This window comes from Bacillus rossius, chromosome 1 (genome assembly GCF_032445375.1).
Source record: "Bacillus rossius redtenbacheri isolate Brsri chromosome 1, Brsri_v3, whole genome shotgun sequence".
Taxonomy (NCBI): domain Eukaryota; kingdom Metazoa; phylum Arthropoda; class Insecta; order Phasmatodea; family Bacillidae; genus Bacillus; species Bacillus rossius.
In genome coordinates, this window is record NC_086330.1 from 122,012,712 (window position 1) to 122,040,012 (window position 27,301).

The window sequence follows — 27,301 nt, forward strand, 5'->3', positions numbered from 1 at the left end:
AAGATGGGGGGGGGAAATTGAAAATGCTGTTTCAGTTTTTCAAATTTATCACAATTATGAATTATTCAGGTCTCAACTAAAAAATTGATCCCATCAATGTACACTTTTGAGGAGAAACAAACACCAGCAAAAAAAAACTTTTTAACCTGGTTTAATAGCACACAAACAACATAATAATGAAAACAGTTTATTTTCAAATGTCATTAAATTTTTTCTGCCATTAACCTTGCTTCACACATTTTGTTCATGAACAACTTCACTCGGTTGCCATCTACTTGATTTTGCCACCTATAAAAAAAATTAAGGCAACATGATTTTATAAAAAAGCATATGAGAGACAAATTGGCACTAAACACATTCAATTGTAGTATACATGTAAAACATTTCAGAATATCTGTGGCAGAACTAGGGGGAGAAAAGCAATCCCCTGGAAAAAAATTTTATTTTATTGTCCATTTACTAAAAACACCTCACATCTGCCTTTCAAAATACGTATGTTGCGAGTTGCGGCCGAATGTTCAGAGTTAACGGATGTGTTTCAGGCACGCCTTGATGTTTTCGAAGTGATAACCTTATTTAATTCCCTCGTTAGTGCACAGAATTAATTATAATTAATTCATCAGTACTTGATAATCTGATTTTGCGGGTTTTATTTTACCCCGTAGTGATTTATCCATATTATTTCTAGACTTCAATGTTAGTGAGATCATGTTTAAGTTCCCCCCCCCCCCCCCCCCCCCCCCAAAAAAAAAACCTTCGAAATAACCATGTTGGAATCAGTGAATATGAATTTATTCAAAATCATGAATGCAGTATGAAAAGGTCGATGATTTGAAAAATGAGAATCTCGTCCTCAAAAACCTACTCATGGACTCTAGAGCAGAAACAGTGGAAATTAGGCTAGAATTGATTCATATCAAAGAAAAACTAAATTTCAACAGAGATTATGAAACTTCATATAGTCAAGCCCTGAAGAAGCCTTTCGTCACCAAGTTAGCTGACCGTGCGGATTCTCAGAACAACTCTGATAACCACAGTCCGCCTCATGACCTATTTTCAACTCAGCGTGATTTGCGCAGTGTCAAGAGCACTAAAGAAAACAACCAATATGTTGACAGCAAAGGCTTCACCTTGTTGCAATATGGGCTCAAATCCAAATCTACTGGTCACTCTGAAACAAAACATGAAACTGAAAAGAAGAAAACAACTATGCAAATGGGTATCAGAAATAAATCCACTCTAAAAATTATACCCAAACCTACTTATGAAAAAACAAAGGTACTCTTTGTAACCATATTTGATCCAGCTGTGCAAGAACAAGAAATCAATGACTATATATCTAATTAACTCAACTTGTCTCAAATTAAAGTGACAAAATTTATAACAAAATTAAACTCATGCTTCTTTCCATGTTTCAGTGCTGAAAGATTACTTTTAACAGAATCAATAATATTGTATTCTGGCCAAGTGGTTGTTTGACAAGCCACTTTTATGGTAAATTGCATCAACATCAAATTCTAAACAATGTCTCCGTAACAGAGGAGCTCAACATTTCTTCCAGACCTGTTTCACCCACTTCTACCTCGGTGCTCGGAGGAGCATCATAATCTCCGTCTGTGAAGCCTTTTTCTGAAGAATATTTAATTGCTTATCAAAATGTGAGAGGCTTAAAAATGAAATCTGTTGAATTTTCTGAAAATCTTGGTAGCTCTCATTATGACATTATGTATATATGCTTGGCCGAAACTTGGCTCAAGGGAAATGGCATAAACTCACACTATTTTACCGACCGATATTTAGTTATTAGAGATGATAGAAATTTTCAACTGACAATGAAGAAAAGAGGTGGCGGTGTCCTGTCAGCTGTTAACAAGCACAAATTTTTATCAGTTCAACCAGTGTATGTTTACGACTTTCCCGGTATCGAAGCTGTCTTGCTGAAAATAAAATTAACGTCTAACAAATCGTTATTCCTCAAAACTATCTACTTACCTCCAGATATCACTCCTAATGTTTACTGGGAATATTTTGATATCTTGGAAGATTTACTTCTATCTTGTGGTGACGATATAGGAATCAAGTAGCCATATTGAGCTGGGGTTGCTGCAAACTGATCCCGGAAGAACACTGGTAATTACGTCCAAGTTGGGAGTCAGCAGCTCGCCTGTCCTGGTGCGAGTGTGGAGACGAGGTAGACGTTCCTGCATCAAGTGGAGCTGTGGGAGCTGCGCTGTGGTGACACCCTCGAGGCGTTTGCTGTGGAGTCCGAGGTCCTGTTGGTGACAGTCCTTTCTGGTCTTGGTGCGAGCGTGGAAACAAGTCAGACGTTTCTGGACCAACTGGAGCTGTGGGAACTACGTAGTGGTGACGTTATCCAGCCGTTTCCTGCGGGAGTCCGAGGTTCCCTTTTTCAAGTGAATGCGGGGAAGTCGCCTGTCTTCCCAGGACAACTCGCCAGAAGCCTACAGGTTTAGCAGGTGATACAGGATGTTGTTAATCCACAAGGAAGATTTCACATTATTTATCATAATTCATGAGTCAAATTTGCTGTATTTGGTACTGTGTAAATGGTTATTTATGTTTTCTTGAAATATGGCTTTTAATATCCACGCACCAGCAGTATAGGGTAATAGTGTTACTGTAAATTTTAAATTTCAAGTGCTGGGCCTTTTATTGAGTCATACATGACTTTAACGTGCCCAAGTGTTAGCTGTAAATGAGTAATGATTTTGAATGAGCCCATAAGTTTTGTTTAAGAACTGAATATTTGCTCGCAAAGGCTAAAACGAGTTGTTCAAGGTTAAGCCTCATAGTTAGCGTAAAAGAGCTCTGGCATATTGATTATAAATTATATTAATTTTGTTATGAATTTTCATGTTCCAGTCATAATAGAGTCTTATTGTGGCTTCAATCCCTTCCTCTTACTTTTTCATGGAAACACGTGCAATTAATATTGTAATGAGCTTTTCAAGGTATTAATATTCGTTTATGTAAAGTTTTCACAGCTCGAGTTTATCTGCAATTGGAAGCTGCTGCTATTAAACTCCCAGAAAATAGGAATCAGTAATACCTTTCGAAGAGATGTTATATAATATGTACAGAGTTTGTTTGTTAAAATTTTATCTGACACCGCACTCACCGCTTGTTGTTCTTTAAGCTGTTGAGGTTAGGTTCACCCTCTCTCCGACATTGTTAATATTTATTTGTCAAAAGATTCTTTAGGTGGGCCCTGCTGAGCTATATGATATCATAGGCCGCTGGTTGGCCATCACTGGATTAGAAGATAACTAAAATCCAACTGCACAACTTAAACTGAGTTGCAGTTGTCATCAAGAAGACTGGTACTTACGTGAAGGCAACCTCGCGCTAATAAGAGTATGCAGGAGTAAATATTCTGGTCTTCCAAATCCTAGTGTTGAAGCAAAGTTTAATGTCATATATGAAGGAGTCCATCCAATATTAAGTTGAGCTACCACAATGATTTTCATTCGCCTTTGTCTCATCGAAGTTTCCAGCGGTGACGCTGACGACTTCACGCTCCTCCAAGGCCTGGCAGCAGATAACGGTAAAGTTTTCCTCAGCTTCAGCTTCTGATTAAGATTACTGTCACTAAGTTCTGACCATTTTTTTAATTTTCACCTCAAATTCCAAACAGGCCTCTGTCATTCATTTGCATGTTACCAGGATGTACCTAAAGGTATAAAAAGTATATTTCGAACTGTTTTGCATACTAGCTACGGTGGATTATAAATATTATTTTAACTTTTCAAAATATAAAAACGTCTGAGAATAACTGAAAATTAATTTGTATACAATTTCAACTCAACATCTTCATAACCATTGGCCAAGCCAAAAATAGGATAAAATGGTGACTGGGTTGAGTATTGGTTATCTTAATTGTTAATATATCTTAATATTAAATCAACCTATTACATTAATATAATTTTTTATTTGCACTCAAATTTTTTTCTTTTCAGAAACATAATTTTTGTAGTAGGTAAATTAATTATTTACATTATTTACTATTTTGTATTTTATGTATTTATTTGATAGTTTAATAGCATAAGTAAGTGTGATTATTAATGGGTAGTCTTCTAGGGTTTTCATTTTATTCTTTTACTGTTTATACACAAAACATTTAATCACCAACATTTCCAACATTTTTATTTACCTACATTTTAATGTCGGACATCATCAAAAATTTGCAAACATTCACCTATTTAATATTTCATCATCTGCCATCCAAAACAAGCAGTGTGTGGGACTACACCACAATGTCATAAACAAACTCGGTTGTAGTACAGAATATAGATTACATTTAATATTGTGGAAACATCACATACTTAAAAGGAATAGTATGTTTTAGTGGTTTAAACACTTGTCTGTACAAAATAATAATAGATTAAAAGTATCAGCAATTTTAACCACTTAACATTTTCAAAATCTGTTCCGAAAAAAACATTTTTTTTATTACAAAATTGAAAAGTAGTTTAGAAATGTAACGAAAAACAGTTGGCCTTTTTTTTTTTTAATTTTTTTTTTATGAAATATAAAGGACGATAACTTTACCACAGTTTTATCCCGAGTTAACTCGGCCAGTCAATATGTCGGCGTAAATATGTTTTTCTTGCAGCGGAAATGCAAATCATGTAATATTTTGTCATATTTTGTGAATCGATTTAATTACAAGTAATTAATTACATTTGTATTAAGTTATAACATATTATTTTTAGGAAAAAATTCGTACAAAATTTTGATGCAAAAAGTTTTCACAATATACACTAATGAAGAGTAATAAAATTTATATGTATTCCAAAATTACATATGCCAGTAATAAATGGCCAAAATATTAAATAAGATCAATACAATTAATAATATACATGAAACAAAGTTTACATAAGTACCGTAATCACTCGCGTAATGTCCGCAGTAATTTGACCACATTTTTGGCCCAAAAAATGGGGTGCGGACATTATGCGAGGAAAAATACAAATAATACAAAATTTTGTGTCTTAATTATTACTAAAAAGGCACAAAACGTATCTAAAATCAATTTGGATTTCACTAGCTATTTTAAAAGAATATTGCTGCGGGATCGCTTGCAAACAACCCAGCTTAGACCATGTTTACTTTGCTGTAATTGCCACCGGTAACTGTCTCGCACCTGCCGGAACATTAAAAAAAATTACGCGCTACACTGAAATAAGTGCGGTTACGTGTGCCTTATTAATGTGATGGATTAAAACGGCTATTAACGGCACGGCTGCAATATTTTAGCCGTACCATATCCTTACGTGCGGCGCGTAGGGAACCAGCGAGCTGGCAACAGCGCAGTGACTCACCAGTTCCACATCTGCTGCGCACTGTACTCCCCTCCCTCCCGCCAATCTGATGGCCTTCGTGACGTAGAGAAGGAGGAAGGGGAAGGAAACATTTAGAGCGTGAGAATGGCCAAGGGAGGGATTCCAACCAAATGTAAACAAAGAGGGGTTCTGTTCTGTCCTGACACGTAAAACAGGGTACACACTAATTAAAGTTGACGTTTCTTTTACGCTGCGCTGCGTGTCTTACCTCAACAGAAAACAAGACTGATCCATGTCAGCAAATGTGATGTTAATTTTTTTTTATAAATATAACATAACATTAAAACAGTTCAAATAATGAACTTACCCAAAAAAAACTGATACTGCAACAGCACTTAAAATGTTAATTTAGTCTGCATTTTAGTAACTGCAATTTCAAATAGGTAAATGTCACGAAAACCTAATTTAAAAGAAAATTATACACTTAAGAGTTTAAAAAAATGTAAGTCTTTCTCAACACATCACTTTCTAATCTGCTACCGACGCGTCGCTATCATCTTCCTCGGCGTTACTGCTTTCTGCGTCAGCATCGCTCCTGTCGTCATCTGTATCTTCCCAGATTACATCGTCTTCAGTTCCATCGAGAGCGACGGTGATGCCAGTCTTTTTGAAGCTTTTTTACCACCATAGCTTCAGTGATGAGTGCCCAGCTTTGTCTCACCCAGTCGCATATCTGGGTTAGCGATGGTCTTTTTAGTTTTCCCCCTGGAGTGAGTTCGTGATTATTGTCTGCCATCCATTCAGAGTAGAGTCTGCGAAGGTGTCCCTTAAAAGGTTTGTTGAGGGAGACATCTAGGGGCTGCAGGACAGATGTCAGGCCTCCCGGAATTACAGCTATGTCGGTCTTGCCTTCAGACAGGTCACCTTTGACATCTTCCACAAGATGTGCTTGGAAACTATCCCACACAAGTAACGATTGTTTCTTCAGAAGAGCACCGGGTCGACGATTCCATACAGTTTTTAGCCAGTCTTTCACAAGGGGGGCGTCCATCCAGCCTTTCTCTTAGACCCGCACATGCACACCACGTAGAAAGCTAGTGCCTTTTGGCATTGTTTTCCTCTTGAAAATGATGTATGGCAGCAGTTTCTGCCCGTCAGCCGTTACCGCTAGCATAACTGTACAGCGTAACTTTTCGTTTCGGGTTGTACGAACGGTAACACTTGATGCTCCCCTCGGACTAATCGTCGTACTTTGCGGCATCTCAAAGTATACCGGAGTTTGGTCAGCATTACCTATTTGTGAGAGTAGGTAATCATGAGTTTTTCTCTGCTTAATGATGAATCGCTGAAACTGCAGTAACTTTTCGTTATATTCTTTCGGCAATTTTTGACTCGGTGATGTTTTTCGTCGCAGAGAAAGGTTGTTCCGCCTCATAAATTATGTGATCCATCCACGACTAGCCTTGAATTCGTTATGCAGTGTATTCATGGAACGCGCAATTTCCCGCGCCTTTACTTGAACCATTTCATACGAAACAGCACAGGCATTACTTCTTAATTCATGTATATAGTTTAAAACTTTAACTTCAAGTTCTGGGAACTTCCCAGCCTTGGGTCCGCGAAACGCACACCGTGTTGCATTTGTTGACTGCAACTGTTCTTTTATTTTCTACCACTGACGAACACTTTTTTCATGCACTTCAAACTCCCTTTCAGCAGCCCTGTTCCCATGCTCTTCAGCATAACAAACAACTCTTAATTTAAACCGCGCAGTGAAGGATTTATATTTACCCATTCTGTACTCTACACTACAAAACTCGACGGGAAACTCATGCCTTGAACTTGCATGCGTGTTGGTCAGCTGTGTTTACCGTTACCGTGCTTTGTTCAGTTCAACGAATTTCCCCACCCTTTCAGGACAGGAGAGAAAGGACAGCTCAAGGTCACGGCTTTATTTACAGAGCCGTCAACTTTCCATTCGTACTGCGTCCTTTAGGGGTGGCCAAAGTTGTGTTGCCCGCCGTAGACGACTGGTGCGGACATTATGCAAATTTTTAATTTTTTCTTTTAAGGATATATAAATAAAGGGTGCGGACATTACGCGAGTGAATACGGTACACATTATTTGTCACACACAGTCTGGAAAAAAACCATAAAAATGTTCCAAATGTATAATACTTTCTATAATACGAAAATGAAGTACATGAATAGAGTTTAAAATAATACACATTATATTTTATGCATACCCTTGCTATAGAAAACCACAAATAAATGTTATATTTTAAAATAATTTGGCTCATAATGGATACACTTTATAATAAAAAATGATAAAAACAATAAAAACAAATCCAATAAAAATTACCTACATGCAAAACTGTCTAAAGCGAAATGTAAATTCTTACCCACACGCTATTGTTGTTTTAGGTAAAAGCTACGTGCTATAGCATTCTATATATTTGATGTAGTGTGGTACACTCTAAAACAAGGAGTAACGCACAGAGGCACATTACAGTCTGGGCAGAAATATCTTGTTTCCCTTCGAATTCTTTTGCCCTTTCCATCACGCACTCTACTGCACATTCCACATTGTCATGTTGGATTAGACTTTTTCTCGGTTGGAAGCAATGTTTCAGGAAAATGGCACCCTGTTAGCCTCATTGGTGGAGGTGTTTTCCCAGGACGACCATGTTTGGCTGCGTATTCAGGATGGTGGCATTTCTCCATGGTTAGTTTCACTAGCTCCATCCGATACTGCAATGCTGACTTACTTCCTCCAGATTTCCTGTACAATACAAATGAATTCCACAGTGAAAGATCTAGAAGGTGGGAAAAAAAATTCCTGTAGTATTTCTTGCCTCTTTTCCTTGGAACGGTATAGTCTGACAGATATTTATCTACACGATCTACTCCTCCCATGGTATCATTGTAAGCAACTACCACTTTTGGTTTCAATTTATCTTCGCCTTTTTTTGTGACCTTCACCATTTCAGTGTTATGTACAGTTGAAATCAAGCAGATATCTTTTTTGTCTTTCCATTTCATTACACACACCTTTCCACGCTGGTACCCGGTTATTTCCCCTTTACGCAATTTTGTCTCTCGCAAGGTCTTGGGGACATCTTTTCTCGTTGGTCTCAATGTCCCATAAACGTCTGTTTTGTGCGAAATCAACAAGTCGGCTAACTGTGGCGAATTATAAAAAATGTCCATTGTTAGGCAATAGCCTTTGTTGAGTAGAGGCTTGATGAGATTCATCACAACTTGCGAGGATACTGGTAAATCAGTGAACTCATTCCCAAGCACAGTGCCTTTCCCTGTGTAAATTATGAAGTTCCAGACATACCCTGACTTAGATTCACACAGAAGGTACGTTTTTATACCATACCTGGCTCTTTTCAGAGGAATGTACTAAACCCATCCCAAACGGCCTTTATAGAGAAGCAGGCTTTCGTCTATTGTGATGTGCTGACAAGGCGTACACAGGTTACGAAACTTTTCAACCAGAATGTTGTAAACAGGCCAAATTTTATTCAGCTTAGGACTAGGGTGATTGTCTGGATTGTAGTCTTCATTGTTGGAAAAATGTAAATATGTTTTATCTGTAAAAACCTTCTTGAAGACATACACTGTGGAAAAAATGGAGTCAAAATTGGTGGATTTTTTTGACCAGTACTGTGTCAGTTCGGTTTTTTTTTTACAATACTTTGCAAAATATTCAGAGCAAAAAAAAAACATGCATTTTATCACATTGCACAGGTTGCCACACCCGATTTGAATTACCAGGTGAGTTCATTTGACACTGATTAGCATATCTATTTGTCTCGTCAGTAATAAGTTTCACAAGGTCATCGTCAAAAAACTGGTGGAAAAACAAAAGTATGTCAGCATCCTCACTTACTATGAAATTCACTGCAGGAGTACCATGGAATGCATAGTTTGGGGGTGCCGGTGATGAAGGAACAGTGTTGATTTTGCACCACTGACGTGCAGACTGAAGAACATTGTCACTTTCCGAATCTTTACTGTCATAACCAGTGTCAGAACTTGTGTACACCGTATCACTTCCATTTTCTGCTACAGCATCTTCTGAATCCGATCCTTCAATATCCACTAACTCGTCTCTTTCCATTTCAAAACCAAAATAAAAATCACTGAAAGAAATTCACAAATTACATTTTACATTCGTACCCGAATACAAAAGAAAACATCGCAAAAAGTATGACAATATCCACGGCAAAACTAACTCAAAATAAAAATATTCAGTTGTATATTCATACAATTATTTATGAAATACGAACACGAAAACGAAATAATTGTCTACTTGAGTGTCGCAAAACTCGCGAAAAAAATTTTTGTCTCTGATCACTGCACTGTGCACGGTAAGGTAATGAAATCTAAATAGAAACTGCACCCTGTCAAGGAAATGATAAACTAAATATTTGTAAACAAACAGGTGTAAGTTACGAATGTTTCATGAACACGCTTATCATCTTGCGCGTCGGCAAGCGCACAGAGCTGCCATCTATGTTACAAAGCTTGAAGTGTACACAGATAGTCAATATGTGGCGCAATCTACACGGAAAAAAGTAAACTACAAGAGCGAAGAAACACGACGGAAATATTCGGGATACATAACGAAGGACAGCAAAGTGAAATGTGTCACGAGTATACTCGGGTTATCATAAAATTACCACTTTATATAACCCGTGTTAATTCGGGTAAAGTGGTTAATTAATGTTTGATACTGAGTGTCAATGAATTTCAAAACTTATTTCCCATTAGTTATTGGCAGACCAACAAAGATAGTAATTTGGTTACTACCAAATTTGAGAAGCTCTAAAGAACATATATGATCTCTGAGTATATGTTTAGAATTATTGGTGGTGAATCAATAACAATCAATAATTATTTTGCTTTTTCTGAATAGTTCTGTTCTAGAGATGCTTCTTGTTATTACTAATGATTTTACTGTATATGTGCATCAGGTGTCAATAAAAATAAGACTATTTTGGTGAAATAATTATTTTAAAATATTTTAGTTTTATATTTGTTGAATAACGCACACTTTTAATGAATAAATACAATATTGTGACCACCGATATCAATATGCCTAGCCCAGTTATTGGCAGACCAACAAAGATAGTAATTTGGTTACTACCAAATTTGAGAAGCTCTAAAGAACATATATGATCTCTAAGTATATGTTTATAATTATTGGTGGTGAATCAATAACAATCAATAATACGTTACGTTAAGGTTATCCACTGTGTTATTAACACACACAAAATTATACTTTATCATTGATCTTAATTTTCATTCCAATTCAAAGAATAACACAAACAATTCACTGTTGTAATATTACTACGTAGTTGTATTAATGAAAATGAAATGGTTTTCACATTATAACATTATAATTTGAATTTTTACACGAATAACTATAATCAGTAAAATGTTTTAAAAGATTAATTAATATTGCACACCCGGTGTAATAGGACACCTCTTCAAATAAAAAATTTAGTATTTATATTGCAATAATATCTTGGAACTTGATATTACAAATCTTGCTATATTCAAATGTAACAAAGTTTTAACTTATTTTAGCTCAATCGGGACTCTTCAGTTAATATCTCAAGTTATATGGGTGTAAGTAGGTGAATCAGAAATAAGATTGATAAACTGCTATTGGGCTATGTAATGCTACTAATTAGAAACTTGTGGCGTTGGAATGATGTAACAAGTTCTCGTAGTTCATAGTTACCTCAGAATATGCCGCAAGTTAAGGACAATACAACCTTAAGATAGGGTATTTCAACTATACCGTGAACTGTGCATCTCAGTGACTACATTCGCAATGACGTAGTGATGTCCTAGTTCTCGATCTTCACAATGATGGCTCCACAGGAACAGTGGCCCTCAGTGTATACGGCTTGGTGTTGAACAGGTTCCGATGTGGACAGCGATTGGTTGTTGATGGGTCTCCAAATCGGTGATTCTTGATGATGATGAAGGACAGTTGTTCACATTCTTGATAATGATGTAGTTCTTTACTATCCTCGATGACGACTATGTAGTTCTTGACTATCTTCGATGACGACTATGTAGTTCCTGACTATCTTCGATGACGATTATGTAGTTCTTGATGAATATTGTCAGCGATGAACTATAAGTTTTTATATAAATTTTAGAGTCGTATATCTCGAAGTCTCAGTCAAGTCTGCTGCTTATCATTTTCTTTTATGCTCACTATTCGAATTCCCCATTCCTAATAAAAACCCTCCATCAACCTTGTAATTCAAAAGCAAGAATAGAGGAAATAGGCAAATAAGTATTTAAAATCCAAAGATATCGTTGTTAAAATTTACTATCAAGTATAATGAAAGAAAAAGAAGAAAGTTCCCCAAAACACAAGTTGTGGCAATACTTCAAAAATAAAATATACAAATTTTTAAATTAAATAAAATTTCAATTACTATAAACTACCGGTTGGTTTATAATATGTAAAAATAAAAACAAAAACACTGGCTTCTCCTGTTTAAAAAATGAAATTATCCTTAAAATAAAACCATAAAAACTTGCCTCTATGCATACAATATCTGAAATGTGATGAAGAAAAAAATTAATTTTTTAGAAATAGTATTTAAAAAAATTAAAATAAAGATTTAAATCCAAGAAGAGCCATGAAACAATATATGGATTACAGTTCATGGCAATGTCTGGCGACAATTTAGTCTAAATGTGCAAACAGAGATGGCTAGTAAGACCTGATAATATTTTTTGTTGAAAGATTCTCTGTGTTGCAGGCTGGATGTTGGCCATCGTCGTTCCAAGGGATATTTTTACTAAAACTGTTATTGTAATCTCAACTTCAGTCTCCTACTTACTTTCCCCCATGCTTGAAATGAGTTCCCACGATGACAGCATCTGCTTGCAAGTAGTCTGTCACATTCTCGATGGTCACTCCGGATCCAACCAACACAGGTCCTGTACACACCTTCTTCACTGCTGAAACAGGACACGGCACGCTAGTTTTAAAACCTACTGCAGGGCCAGCACCACGGCCATGTCAACCACTGAGACAGGATATGCATCTGCGTACCACTGAGTTCGGACAGTTCAGCTGGCTGCCCCGTGGCCGTCCCAGTTATGATGACACCGTCAGAGCAGAAAAACTCTGCCGATCTAGCGGTGTCCTCTATTCCAACGTCGCTTGTGATCGCGTGAGAGCTACAATCAAAAGTAACCAAACAATTACCGTATTTACTCGCATATAGGTCGCCATCGCAGATAGGTCGCACCCATAATTTGAGGTCTTGAATTTGGTATTTAAGATTCCCCCCATATAGGTCGCACCGGTAATTCATTACACATACGCATTGAACCACAGTAAAAAAAAATTTAAAAAAGGGCCGCAAATTGATGGAAATATACCATCAATAGCGCGCCGTGCGCGGAGAAAGGTCATTGTACTCAATCAGCTGCTGTTACAGCGCGCCGGCTGGCTCTCTTTGTTCACTGAGCTGCGCATGCGCAGTATAACACACTCAATGCTCTGCCCAGACTCGTGACCTTCCATCAGCAGCCAGCCAATAGATGCGAGCTTAGCGAAAAAAAATATAAGCTCCACCTCCCGTGTACCAGTTTTGTCCAGTTATAATACCAGTTTATTGGTATACCCACCAGTTTTCTCGCTGCCGTGACATGTTCAAGTTTACGTTCATCTTGATGTCTTGATACCAATAATTAATTAATTAATTACGATCCCCAGAAATAAATTGTTAGTTTAAAAAATATGCGTCAACTGTACAATACTTCTGAAATTATAAATTAGTTACCAAGACTCCGCTCATTTTATCTTGTGAAGTTTGTCTCGTACCAGTATTTCGGCTAAGTTGTGACATAAATACAGTATCAGAAATTAACAATCAGCCACGTTCATACATTCGTGAGTTTACGTTTTTCCCTCGTGCATTTTAGATTGTCTCCTGCTATAATTACTCAGACTTTTACACGCCTAGGCTTAAATTATTACATGTTTAGAAATAAAAGCAACTGTTCATGTTATAAAATATGTATATTTTGCGATTTAAAATGTTCATTGCCGACTATAAACGTTACGTTTTTCACAATGTTTTTAGGCCTACTAGCTAATCTTATCTACTCTTAAAGTACCCACGGTATTTTCTGGTTGTTTATGGTTGTTACATGACGTAAATAGCGGGATGGATTCGATTTTTGAGATGTAATTTGCGTGAAAGTATTGTATTGGACTAACTGGGAACTAAACGGGACCTGAAGAATATAGTGCAAATAACGGGAAAACGTAAATAACGGTAACGTAAATAATGGGTTTCACTGTATGTGTACATTGTAAATAAATTTGCCTATACCTATATAAACTTTTTCTTCACATATAGGTCGCACTTCATTTTTTTCCCATCAAATCTGGTAATATTGCAGCGACCTATACGCGAGTAAATACGGTACATACAATCACACATTTACTTCTATTCACATATGCATACAGTAGTAATTGATGGATATAAATGTAAAATGCCTGTAAAATCACAAAAACATTTTTTTTCTCACCCAATATAAAACACAGCAAGCATGATAACTGCCTAATACAGTAGAATCCCGCTGATGCGACCCCTCACGGTTCCCGGAAAAACGGACTTATAAACGGAATGGTCGCAATAGAGAATTCGGGCCAATTATTACACACACACCCCCCCCCCCCCACCCCCCCCCCCCCCCCCGGAAAAATATCCAAATACATAAAATACTCGCGCTAAATGAATTCGCGTCACGCGAGTTCTGCTATGCTAGCCGGCTGGTTGTTATTTTAGTTCAAAACGTGGCGAAGGAACTTGTGTGTATCAGGTAGAAAACATTCGGCTATAAACGAAAGATATATGAACAATGCTATCCTGAAATGCTGTGACATGTTTTTGGAGTAGATAATCACCGCGACAGACCGACAGGATGCGCTCCCGCCCTGCCGTCAGCTATGTTTATTTTGTCAGCTCAAGCAATTATCTTTTCCACGTCCCTTCGTCCCTTCGCAGAGTAAAAAAAAAAAAAAAAAAAAAAAAAAAAAAACACACCGACAGTTTCTCACGCAGAAGGTTGAAATAAGGGAGGGGAATGTGTTGAAATGTTAGTTGAAAAAGGAGGGGGGGGGGTTGTTTTTACATGGTTTGTGGCTCTGGGAGGGATGAGCCTTGAAGAATTAGCAGGGGATGGGAGAGGCAAGCGTCACGTCACGTATGACGTCAAGCCGCCGGGTGGGTAAGATAACATGACAGCTGAGACGGCTTTTCGTGCATAGTGGAGGCGCCGAGCTCGGCTAGACACTGCCGCGTGGACAGTCTAGAGGGGTGGTATCTATTTTTAGCCGTCTTTTGTATGCCTGCCTGCTTACAGTACAGCTCCCGCCAAGATAAACGTGAACACATAACGCCCAACAAAGTGTAACAAACAGACTTGTTTTTCAGTCGATTTTACTCAAATTTTCTACTTTCTCTGCTCAAATTTTTCACAGTTTCTAAAAAATGGTCGTATAAACGGAATGGACGCATCAGAGGGGGGTCGCATCGGCGGGATTCTACTGTATTGTTTTTGTGTATACACCAAGATTGTTAAAAATTTACATTTCATAGTGGTGTATCATTTGTTATTCACGCTATAATGAAATACATACAGTCAAACCTCATAAATACAAATCTGAAGGGACCATAATTTAAGCACTTTGTAATAACAAGGTTTGTATTACCTAAACTACAGAATTAGTTTAATCACCAAATTTATGTCCTTTGTAAAAAATATTAAACAAATGCTATAAATACTTTCTTTTTTTTAACTACAAGATAAAATTGTAGAATGTGCTCTACATAACTTGCACATCATTTTATACAGTTACCCCTCTCTTTTCTCTCTCTATCCTCTCTCTTCTCTTTCTCTTCTTTCTTCTCTTCTCTCTCTCTTCTTTCTTCTCTCTCTCTTCTTTCTCTTATTTTCTCTCTTCTTTCTTTCTCTTATTTTCTCTCTCTTCTCTCTCTCTCTCTCTCACACTGTGTGTGTGTGTGTGTGTGTGTATAGATAGACACACACACACCAGGGACAGTGAATTACAATATTTAAGTACAGCAGTGGTTTGAAAAGGTATTTGTACTGCACTACTCTAAACAAGCATTTACAATAACAAAATGCACCAAAGTTTCAGAAATTACGTACAGGTGACATGCCATAATTTTGGATGACATTTTATGTACTTTATTAGTGGTTTTCCCCATTAAATATTAAACTAAGGAAATAGCTTCAGTAATATTTCAGTTGAAAATTCACACTTTTTCATTTCATCATCCTATGATGTTTGTAATAACCATTATTTAATTAATATAATTGTTTACCTGTGTGGCCATATATTGTTCTGAACTAGAGACTGAAAAGAGTTCGTAACAATTATTATTATTTATTATTATTATTATTATTATTATTATTATACAGTTATTATTAACGAGGTTTCACTATAGTGACATTTACTTAGGATAGCAGTGGAACACTTATTTTAAAACTCTCATCTTGCCTGTGTTTCTTCTTGATGTCCGTGAAGACGAGTACGTTGTTGGCCCCAATGTTCCTGCGGTACCTGAAGAGTACGCCTGCCGAGGCGTCTGTGAAACCTTCATCTGCGACGTGGCTGAACACAAATCCTTCCGCACGGACAAACTGCAGACCTGCCGCATGGGCCACAGCGACGGCTTCTCGATTGCCACCTGCAAGAACCTGTTTCAATCAGTTTTCCTCTAGTGTTTGTTGTCTTGGCTATTCTCCGTTCACTCTTAGCTGAGTTCTGAAATAAACAAACACCGCCGTATCACTGCGCCGCGTCAGCAAGTGATAGGCTGAATTCATCTGGCGCGCCAAGCACTAGTTGCAACACACACACTTCAGTACAGTCGGTGCTAATAAAATAACGGAGACGTAATATAACAGGAAGCACCATAGCACTTTATTTAGCGTAGGTGGTTCATTTGCGAAGAAAAAACTATGCACTTTACGCCTAATAACCGTCTTCACAAAATAATCACAAGTTATTATAACAGGATACTCAAGTTTCCTTTTCTTCCCGGAAGATGTTAATGTCACGGTGTCCTGTAATTCTTTCCTTGCACGAAGCACACTGCTCTTCGAAACACGCCTAAATTCCGCAGTTAAACTCGCAATATCGTTCACACGACAATCCGGATATTTGTCTGAAAATGTTTTAAAAACACTCAACACAATAGTTTTCTGTGCACTTTTCAAAGGCTTTCCCGTTCTGTGTTTTACAAAACTCGGTCCGACGTCAGCCATAACAAACCGTGCGCGCGCGAATCCGAAATGCAAATGTTGCGCCGGGCATCAACTGTACACTGTACAGTACCTTTTGTCTATGCCACCGTACACACGGCGTCTGCTAACATAATTGTAAGTACATACTTGCTGACACATTAAACTGTATTGGAAATTAATGATGAATCGCTATAATGCTATATATCAACAATTGTTATAAAAAAGACAGTGTAAAAATACTTACAAATGGTACGTAACCAAGGGACTATTTCTTGCGCACGAATAATGTGCGCGGCGGCCGGCAGCCAATGAAAATGTTTGTTTACAAGAGGCTTTGTTTATACCAAAACACAGGTAAGAGTGAACGGAGAATAGTGCAGTGATAGAATCACCAACTTCCCTTCCCTGCCTAAAAAATTTTAATTTTTAACTACATTTTCTAACATTAAAAATTCCTTTTTATCCCTACTACTGGGTACACCAATTTAAAAGTCCATTATATGAGATGTTTTTGTTAATTTAACAATTTTTAGATTTTTTTTTAGATCCAGAAAATGATAAAAAATATACATTTTTTCTGGCACATTTTCAAATGTTTGACCTCATTAGTCAAATTTTAACTAACTATGAAGATTGAAAACAAAATTGTCTGTCAGGTGCTTTAACACTCTTTCGAATGGTGCAATTGGATTTTTTGTAACCTCAGTATATTCATAATTATTAGCGTTTTTATAAGATAGTGAAAAGTTGTTAAAACGTTAAAAGCTTTTGACCTGAACAATTGATTACCAGAGTTTGGCTATTAATTAATTTAGACATTCTGTATAAGAAAACATTTAGTCTACATTTGAAAACTAACATACTTTTGTCCTAATGTATTTGTATTTGATATTATGGGAGTAAAAAACAAAGCAATAAAAATGCAAAAACTTCACTAATTTAAAATAAACAACTAAGCAACATCAACAGGAGCATGCAGAATTTCATTTTGGAGGTATAGAACCTAGAACCTTTTTGCCTGTAGTTTGCTTTCAAATTCTTTCCTTTTGTTAATGATAATAGTTTTTTTTTTTTTTTTAGATTTTGTGTGGAGGGGGATATATACCCCCCTTCCCCCGCTTTTACTCCTGAACATCCAGGTATAGACAGTCTTACTGAAGCACTTATTATTCTACATAGAACAAAAGTGCATATGACTACGTATAAATTGTATTGTTTATTATGAAGCATTGTTTAAAAAAACTTTATTGGCAAGAATATTGTGAACTAGAAGTAGTAGATGATGTGGCAATTTATTTTAACAGTGGTAGTATGGACTCAAATCTATCACAGCAGGTTAGCACCGTAGTAAGATTGAGGTTGCACAATCCAATTTTGACAGTAAATATTGTTATTATTATACAGTAACAAAAAATGTGTGCAAGGAGTGCATGCGTGACAGAAGGGAAACTAGGTATAGATAGATTATAAATAATTAGTATTTTTTTATTGAACAAGATATAATAATTTAGAATAGTCAGGATGTAGATATGATCTCAAATGAAAAAATGCCTTTATTTATGCCCTGTACTCTCACATCTGTTCACTGGCATTTTTTGGCACATCTTTTGGTGGTTTATTCCCATGTTACCTTTGATAATACCTCTTATCTGCTTCTGTATTTTTATTGATTTTATGCATGATGTTAAATATTGATCACACTGAATAAAATTAAAGCACAAAAAAAAACCACTCCAATCGAACATAAATTACACTTCTAAAGTCTATCTCACAGGTCTACAAGTCCTTTTGATATTTAAAATCGCAGAGTTCACATAAAAATAAATTACACTTATAAAGCTAACCTCTTAAGTCTATACATCTTTTTTACATTTTCAATTACACTATTCTCATAAAAATTAACGATACTTATAAAGTTAACTGCACAAATAAATAACTATTTTCCATATGAGTAAATAAATTGTAGATACATTAAATTAAATTAAATTAATACGGTAGCGTAAATCGTTGGCCATTACGAAAACTGAGGATGGACAAACACAAGCAGTATTACGAGAATTCTGTAGCACCACTGCTGCATCATTTCTACCTCTCCCCTGCTGTCTCCCCTTCTGGCCATTACAACTAGCATATACTAGCATGCTGCGCTATGTGCCTATCCCCCCCCCCCCTTGACGGCTTACCATTCAACCGCTAGCGCATGTGTTGGAGTGGTGTCACCGCTGACCCACTCTCCTCCTCTACAGGCCCCCCACCACATACCTAACTATTCCCCTCATGCAATCTAAATTTTTGTAACGCTGGAAAATTGTGTCCCTCAGCAAAGAAATTTCACTTCAAAAAGTAAAACATTTTAACTAAGTTGTTTTAATTAGTTTATATTAGGTGTTCTTTATTTCAACGAATTTCTTCCGGAGGACCATAAATATATTAAAAGTCTGATTTAGTGAATACAAATATGACAACGAAACGATAGCCAAATACAAAACAAACGACCCGACTGTATGCGGCCCGCCATCTTGCCGAACTGTTTATACAACACGCAAAAGGGGCACAAGTAACACTTCACACAACAAGGACATAAGTCACAAAGTCCGAACATTAGGTAATCAGAGAAAAACAATCTGAAGTTTACAACATTATTCAATATTGTTCATATGAAATACAGCATCAAAACTTTAGCAGAAAGATTTAATATATTCACTGTCGTCTTTCATTTGCAGTCATCTTGTGTCCAGTTATCGTATGATTACGGAAGTTGTAAAATCAATTTCTTGATGCAGTAAGTTAGTCAAAACATATTCTATTTGTTATACAGTAGGGTGTTTATGTAGTACTATATAAGAATCATTATCACAATCAAAGAAATTAAAGTGTAGTTTTTCCATTCCAGTTCTTTGTAAAAATAAATCACTGGTATATTTTTCTAGAACTAATTTGACACATCCTAAGTTTTTTATTCTTAATTTTCTTGATTTTTCTAGCATCAAGATAGAGCTAAGGATTGATTAGTTGATAACCAAAAATCTCTACTAGAAGTTTCAGAGTTCACTTTGACGACACCTGGCTCTCTGACCCCTGTTGCGAGTGATTCCCTGTCGTGACGAGAACGCCGGCCAGCCTAAAACTCAGGGAGTGAACGGGTTCTCACCTTTTAATTTACAACAGGAAGCCAGGACAACAGCGACCCCTCGAGCTGTCGGCTGCTCGAGACGCCATTTAGTTCGGTCTATGTCGTTAAGGCACTGGCTGCTAAACGGCAAACCACCCGCTCGTTCGCACGGACGGGGATCCGGAGCAGCCCGGGTCCTTCTGGCCCCAAGCGGCCGAGTCGGGGCAGCTCTCCCTCCACGTCTGTCACTGCTGTCAGGGTTGCCAGGGCTGCGATGCCAGCAGGGGAGCTTGTCTGCGACCCAGGGTGCGGCCCGTCGCGCTGTTGTCGGCCAGCCCCACCGGCGTTAGGTGGGCGGGGTGGCTCGGCTGGTAGGAGAATCGGGGGTCGGGGCCCAGCTGCTTGCCCACCCCTGCTTAGTCATTTCCCGCCGACGTTGTTCCAGTTCCGCTCATCTTTACTTGGGCGGCCTTGACTGGGCACCGCCGGTGCCAGTGATGGGTCTCGTTGAGGCAGTATCGGCGGTGGGGGGGTCGCTCGTCACAGACCCCTTGTCCGTGCTGCTCCTCCCCGCGTGGTTGCCGCCAACTCCGCCGCGACGGGTATTGTGGTGCGGCGACGCGTTGCTGTGGTCCGCTCGCAATGACATACGGCACTACCGCCATGGCGTCCTTTGGCGGGGCAGAATATAGTCCGGGGTTTGACATCTGTTGTGCGTGTTGCCGTGGTGGCAGTGTGGGCGTGGCCCACAGGTGTTGCAAGTCTTACTCCACTTCCTGCGCTACCGACAGTAAGTCTTCGAGTCTTCGAGTCTTCTTCCCGCCGCGGACCTCAAGAAGGGGCGAATTTCGGCGACCAGGAGCTCTACGATGAAGGGCAGCACTCTGCTGTCATTGAAACGCAGCTCTAACTGCGCCGCAAACGCTTCCCAAGTCACTCGATAATCCCCTGTTATAGTCCACCATGCTTCGGTGCGACCCTGCAGTTGAGCGCTCGCCCGTGGTGGCCATTCATCTGGGGGCATGGAATAGCATGCAAGTCTGTCCTGGCATGTCCCTAGAAACACCCGCAGATCTTCGTGTTCCAGTCCACTGAACTCCGGTAGCGCGACAGACGCACTCGCATACCAGACTGTCTGTGTCTTTTGTCCCATCTGTTCGCCCTTTATTTTATCTCGCAGTTTAGGCACAGAAAAAGTCAGTTGTGCACTTGCTGTGTTTCACAGCGGCACAGCTGTGAAAGCACGCTATCTCCCCCTGTTGTCCCTGACAGTACGGCGCCGCGCACGTCACATTGGTGCTGTCACTCGCACTGACACATCCACTTCCGGTTGTCGCTTTTAGGTACTCTGCGCACCGCACGTCCGATTTGTTATCGACCGCGCCCGTTCCTTCTGTGCCTTGAAAAAAGTCAATTAGGTTTTTAACTGTCCCGTTACTGTCCTGTTTGTCCATGGTCGCGGCTGTCCGACCCGGTCGACAGGTCGGGAAATCGTCGGTGGCGGGGCGCGGGTGAACAGGGGGTCCGCCTTCCCTCACCCAAAGTCTGGTGTCTCGTACCCGCACACACACCACCTCGCGGTTGTCGCGCCTGTGTTATCGCGAAGATACAGAAAATGCTCCCTCAGCCGGAAGAAGCAGTCACGCGATACTATTGGCGTGTTGGCGGCGTGAAGCTTATCTCCGCTGAGTTTACTCGACGAGCCGGAAGGAAACTTAATCTTTGTGCGACGCCGCATATCAGTTGCGCTCGCCGACTTCCTGTCTCCGCTCTGCACCTGTCCCTACGTGAGTCGCTGTTGCAGCTGAAATGGCGGATTATACGACTGCAAATTTTTTCGCGCTTTCGAAGCCACACAAATTAGGCTCCAAATGACGACACCTGGCTCTCTGACCCCTGTTGCGAGTGATTCCCTGTCGGGACGAGAGCGCCGGCCAGCCTAAAACTCAGGGAGTGAACGGGTTCTCACCTTGTGTCTTACAACAGGGGGCCAAGACAACAGCCACCCCTCGCGCTGTCGGCTGCTCGAGACGCCATTTAGTTTGGTCTATGTATGTCCGCAGTTCTGTCTATGTCGTTAAGGCACTGGCTGCTAAACGGCGAACCACTCACGAGTCGCTAGTGGCGAAGCGCGGAGCAGCGCTCAGACGCGTCCGTCGCGGATGAGAGGCGAGCTACTACTGACTCCCACGCACCGGCGCACGGCGAGCGGAAGCAGGGGAGGGGGACGCACGAGATGCGTGGGAGACAGTACGCGGTCCGGGTCAGATTGCACTGTCATATATCACACCAGCCGCCGCCCGCACTCGGGTGCGCTTACCGCTCGAAGCACCACTCAAACACTTTTTTACACTACACTCATGTCAGGACCCAACAGCTATGGGCAACAGCAGGCCTAAGGACCAGGATGGACACGACAGCTGTCGTCAACTTTCAGGTGTTTGGTATTAACCTTAAAATATACCATAAAATTTACTCAGAATTTAAAATTTAAAACAATACCTGTACTCCACATGGTGTTGGCTGTAGTATCTGGCGAACTTTACAGCAGATCTGAGTCATGGTTGCAGTGATTTCTGGACCTAAATGCTTGGCTTGTACGTATGGAATATCATTCATGTTTTCAATCATCACTCCATCCTAGAACAAATAATTTTCTTATAGACTTGCTTTAGCAATTTTCAAGTTACTTCTAATCATTCTTATGGTTATCTATGTTTATTAATATAGTTTACAATAGTAAATTAAAGAAAATAATTATTTAAACAAATAGTATTTTTAGAGCAATGAATATATACTTCATCGTCAAGTGAAAGATAACATTACAACCATTTCTATGTATCTGAATAATTTGTAATGTGAAAAATCTGACAATAATTTAGTGTGACAAAGTGTGTGATGCTAATACTCACAACGTGGGAAGATGCATAGCATTCTGCCTCCCTGCAAGCATCGTCCAAAACTTTTTGAATGTCGCCGCAGTAGAGAGGTGTGCCTGGATAACAGTAGTCGTGCAAGGGGCATATTGATTTACCTAAATGTGTTTATAGACATACACTTTCACTGGTGACACTGTATTTCAGAGAAACCTTTATAACGGATAAAAAGAAAAGTTAATATGTAAACAAGCCAAAATCTTTTGACATCAGCTGATTTTGGCTTGTTTTCTGTATGTGTGTGTATTCATTTTGTGTGTGTGTGTTTGTGTGTGTGTGTATGTGTGTGTCAGTTACTGAGTTTTCTCTGACATACAGTATAACCAGCAATGGCATATGAAATTTTAATCAGTATTCAAGTTGTTGAATCAGTTTCCCATAAGAGGCACATAAAACTTGCATGCTTTTATATAAGTTGCTTCCAGCACATCAAAAACATTGGTAAAAATCTTCCTCAGAAGAAACTAACTAGATGGAACCACAGTGGTTCGGTGTTCAGATTACCCATCTGACCATCTCCCAAGAGACAGCAATACAATTTGATTCCCAGCGGGATCCAACCTGGATTGTCCGCAAGTAGGAAACTTGGCAGATGTGGCCATCATCTGGTGGAGTTTCTTGAGGTACTCCCATTTCCTCCACTGACTCAATCCAGCTGCTCAATTCTCATCTCATCAACTCTCATTGTCTCTCATGACACAAATGTTGAGATGTTAAGGGCCCCACCTATTTTAACTGTATTTTTAGGAGAGTGAAAATGGTTAGAACGTTTGTTATCAGAGAAATTTTTAGACATAAAATGTCCTGTCATTTTCTTGAAAGCACTTAAGTGACTTACATTACACCTTTATCTTCATTTCTCTGCCATATAATGTTATGGCTAGTACCACTCAAATCTCATAACTGCCCCATGCACGACGAGAAGACTGTGTGCCAGTTCAGAGCCTTGCGCTTACAGGTGATACCGCTAGAAGCACCAGTGAGTGTTGTACTTATAGCGCCTCACCAACACAAATACACATTCAACTAAGCTGGCACCTTAAGCCTTTATTCATTAACCCTACTGACTTCACAGATTTTTACGATGACAAATGGTGATTGGCGTGTGTATTTGACTAAAGAAATTGATGAAGTTATGTAACCTTCATCCAACCATTTGAATCACCATTATCTGTTTTTATTCATAATGAAACACTATGTTCTATGCTAGCTAACTCTATAGTATCAATCCTAATAGAAGCATATAGTACATACTTGAAGATGAAACTGAAAAAAATGTCACATTCAGCACTTTCTGTCAAAATGTACTTTTTTCCCCCCTTCGTACTATAGTATAACATGTTATCATAAACAGCATAATAACAATGTGCAAACTTCGCGCACAATTTCTCAGAAAGTAATGTTAAGGCTCTTTGAGGCAGCAGATGAAAGAAATCATATTACATTTCCTATGTTATCTGTTGCAGTGTTTTTAAACCGTGGTCTGCCGGGCAGGGAGGTGAAGACCTTCCATCATGACTAGTTGCTACTATGTCCGCTTCTCGGATGTACATTTAACTTGAAAAACAAACTCAAGCTTCGTGCCAACTCACGTCTACCCATTACAAATTTTTTTTTCCCCGTCCAGTTAAATACCTTAAAAATTCTTACTTTTTCAAGGCATTATTGTGTCATAGGACACATTTTAAAGTATCTGCAGTAATAACTTAGTTTATATAGCCCTGATTTTAAGCAACAGTGCTATTAGGATTGCAAGCTTTTGGTACCCTGAAGATGGTGACTGCAATGCTGCCCAAATGTCTGTTAGCCCTTCACCTGCGACACAGCTACAACCCAACAACATAGCCAAGCAACCTCAACAATAGTGCCATTTAAGAAATACTCCATTTTTAGTTTCCTGTTTGCCAATAAAAATAAGTTTCTGTGAACTATTATTTTAATGTAATCATCATTTGTAACCTGCAAACTACGAGCCAGTTAGCTTTACATCCAACTTTGGGGAAGTTGCTGGAGAGGTTTGCACGTAAATTTGTGGTAGGGAAAACCAAGAATAATTGAGTGGTTGAATGAATGGCATATGTTTTCAGTAAGGGGTATTCTTGTGAAACTTCACTGGATTGATACATGGTTTTGTGGATGTAGGAAAGCAGGTGGATGAGTGCTACATAGATTATGATAAGGTGTTTGACAAGGTGCCACGTAGCATGCCGATAAGAGAGGTGGATGAGTTGTGAGTAACGAGATGGTAGTAAATTGGATGTAGATTTATTTTAACAGAGGACATTCTGAAATTGAGATTATGACATCAGGCCCCTGATGTTCATGATCATGATGAATGACTTGGAGATGAAATGCAAGTTTAGTCTGTCAGGATGATTTTGTGTTGTAGCAAATGCTGGGGGAAGAGGCATGTGCAAGGGGACTGAACAGAACTGAATAAAATAAGATTTTAAGAGATATTAAGAGTTGTAAAGTTTTCTAAGAAAAAAAATTTTAGCAAGGAAAAGGTAATATTGGAAAATGCATAAAGTTAAACATACCTGGAGAAGGATCTAGGGTAGGGAAGTAAGTGCAGAGGGTAGTGAATAAGGGAAGTAGTGAGAATCCTGAAGGAGAATGGCCGAAGGTAAAAATCTAATTAGTCAGGCCAATGCTGGAGTATGCAGCTGCAGAATGAGACCCACACCTAGTGACAGGTGTGTTGGAGTAAGTGCAGTGTAAAGGCCACCACACACAATCAGTCTTCTGGTTGCCGTTGCTGTTAAATGTATAATTTCATCATATAATATGGAAGAAACTTTGGAAACAGTTGTACTTTTAGTTTGAAAAAGGAAAAAAAAAAACAAGTAACCAAAGATGTCTGCCACGACACTCGGCTGATGGACGGATGGACTGATTGTTTGGACTGACAAGATGATATTCCAACACACTGCAGTTTGGACTGAGGGCTTACGAGACCACAGTAAGTCTCGTAAGCCCTCAGTCCAATTTGATGGGAAGCCATCAGTTTGTTAGTCCATCAGTTCCAACTTATTAGTTCACCGTCCTTACATGCACATGATAGTTTTGACGACAGTTTAGTTCTGACTGATCAGTCCGAACTGGCTTACCGATTCCAGGGAAGGAGGGATGACCTCCCCTCTAAGCTCATTACTGCAGGGAGAGAAGCATAGAAAGGCTGGTGAGGCTGTTAAGGGTAGTCAGAGCCAAGGGCATATTCAGCTCAAATATAAGCAGGGCATTTTAGGAATTCGACAAAAGGGAGAAGAGCGTTTTCCAAAATAAACCTCTTTTGTAGAGGAGGAGGGTCAGTGCACCGTAAAATAAAAACAAAAATGCATTATCAAAAAACAATCTTTTGAACAATATTTTGTAAGGGTTAGTTACAAATTTTTTTCTAGTTACAGGTTCTTACTCCTAGTTTTGTTTCCACTTCAGGAACAGGAAAAGGGATTGGGGCAGCTGCTCCCTCCCTCTCTCTGGGTACACCCAAGGTCAGGGGTAAGAGAGGATAGAAAGAGTAGGGAAACAAGCTATAAAAGGAAGTTAATACAGGGAGGATAAATGCTTCAAAGGGTTTGGCAAACACTCTTTCTGGGTGAAATCAGGCTAGGAGTATTGCAAGTTTGAGGGGAGGGTGGTCAAAAGTAAAGTTAGGTGTTAAGTAGATTAAAGGATGTTTAATTGCGATGAACCATCCTTGCCTCCAGGTTTATGCCCAATTGCAGTAAATTACAATTAATGTTTATTTTTCTTATTTAGATGATTCCCCTTTAACGTCTATGATAATCCCTGCTCCATATCCACCATGACTGAGAAATGTAATTATTCGTATAACATCACAGTTTCAAGTAATTATTGTCCATGGTAGTCTGGGTCATTTCCACCAGATGATTCCCTCCTTAAGTCAACTTGAACCTAGACTGGCCGTACTGGAACTAATGAAGAACAATCTGAACATTTCAAACACTTTATAATTAATATATCGAGTCATCAAACGTCACAAAAATATTCAAAATGCTGAATTGAATAATAAAAATAAAGAAATACTTGTGATCTGAACTTCACCTGGCAATGCACCTGCATGTATCATACCAATTACGGCACATTTAGTATCTCTAAATATTTGTTTTAATCGAAGCATGTCCCTTCCCGGTCAAGTTTTAAATTCAAAAGGCCTAATCCGTGGCGTTTACGCCGTTTACTGAATAACGTAACCAGTGTGATTGTAATTCTCATGGAGTTAGATAATTTCGCGCAAAGGTAGGGGGTTTGTTTTATACGCTGACTCTTTTTTGAGCAGGAGGCCGTTCTATTCGAAAGGGCAATATGTGCTCGTCAATATGATCATGTCAGTGATGCACCTTCTTTCAAGGAAGAGTTGTAAGGGCAAATCATCAACTGGGTAATTTCGTATGATCATCCACTAATTCGCTATTTGCAACGTTCATTGTGTTGGGATTTTGGACAAATTATGCCTATCAGTTACACTTTATCAATTCCTAAAATATCCTTTTATTTTTTTTTTTAACTTTAACTGAACAGTTTTTTTTTAAATATATTTTATGTAGCAATAATTTTAAGCTATAGGATATAATAGTAATGCATAGTTATAA

The 27,301-nt window shown here is 38.8% G+C and overlaps 1 protein-coding gene across 3 annotated transcripts; it reads right to left on the bottom strand.

Annotated features, from left to right (window-relative positions):
* On the bottom strand, window positions 1–27,301 carry LOC134544190 (uncharacterized protein F13E9.13, mitochondrial). Of its 3 annotated transcripts, none has more exons than XM_063388458.1 (7): window positions 26,736–27,301; window positions 22,662–22,744; window positions 22,252–22,389; window positions 15,889–16,088; window positions 12,400–12,527; window positions 12,185–12,305; window positions 4–288 (listed from the first exon to the last, which is right to left on the bottom strand). In XM_063388458.1, the coding sequence occupies exons 1-7, from the start codon at window positions 26,827–26,829 to the stop codon at window positions 204–206; spliced, it is 849 nt and encodes a 282-aa protein (XP_063244528.1). In that variant the 5' UTR covers window positions 26,830–27,301; the 3' UTR covers window positions 4–203. The 3 variants fall into 3 exon arrangements, with proteins under 3 accessions (XP_063244530.1, XP_063244528.1, XP_063244529.1); XM_063388459.1 differs by having other exon boundaries at window positions 14–288; window positions 26,754–27,299; XM_063388460.1 differs by lacking the exons at window positions 22,662–22,744; window positions 26,736–27,301 and having other exon boundaries at window positions 1–288; window positions 15,889–16,078; window positions 22,252–22,348.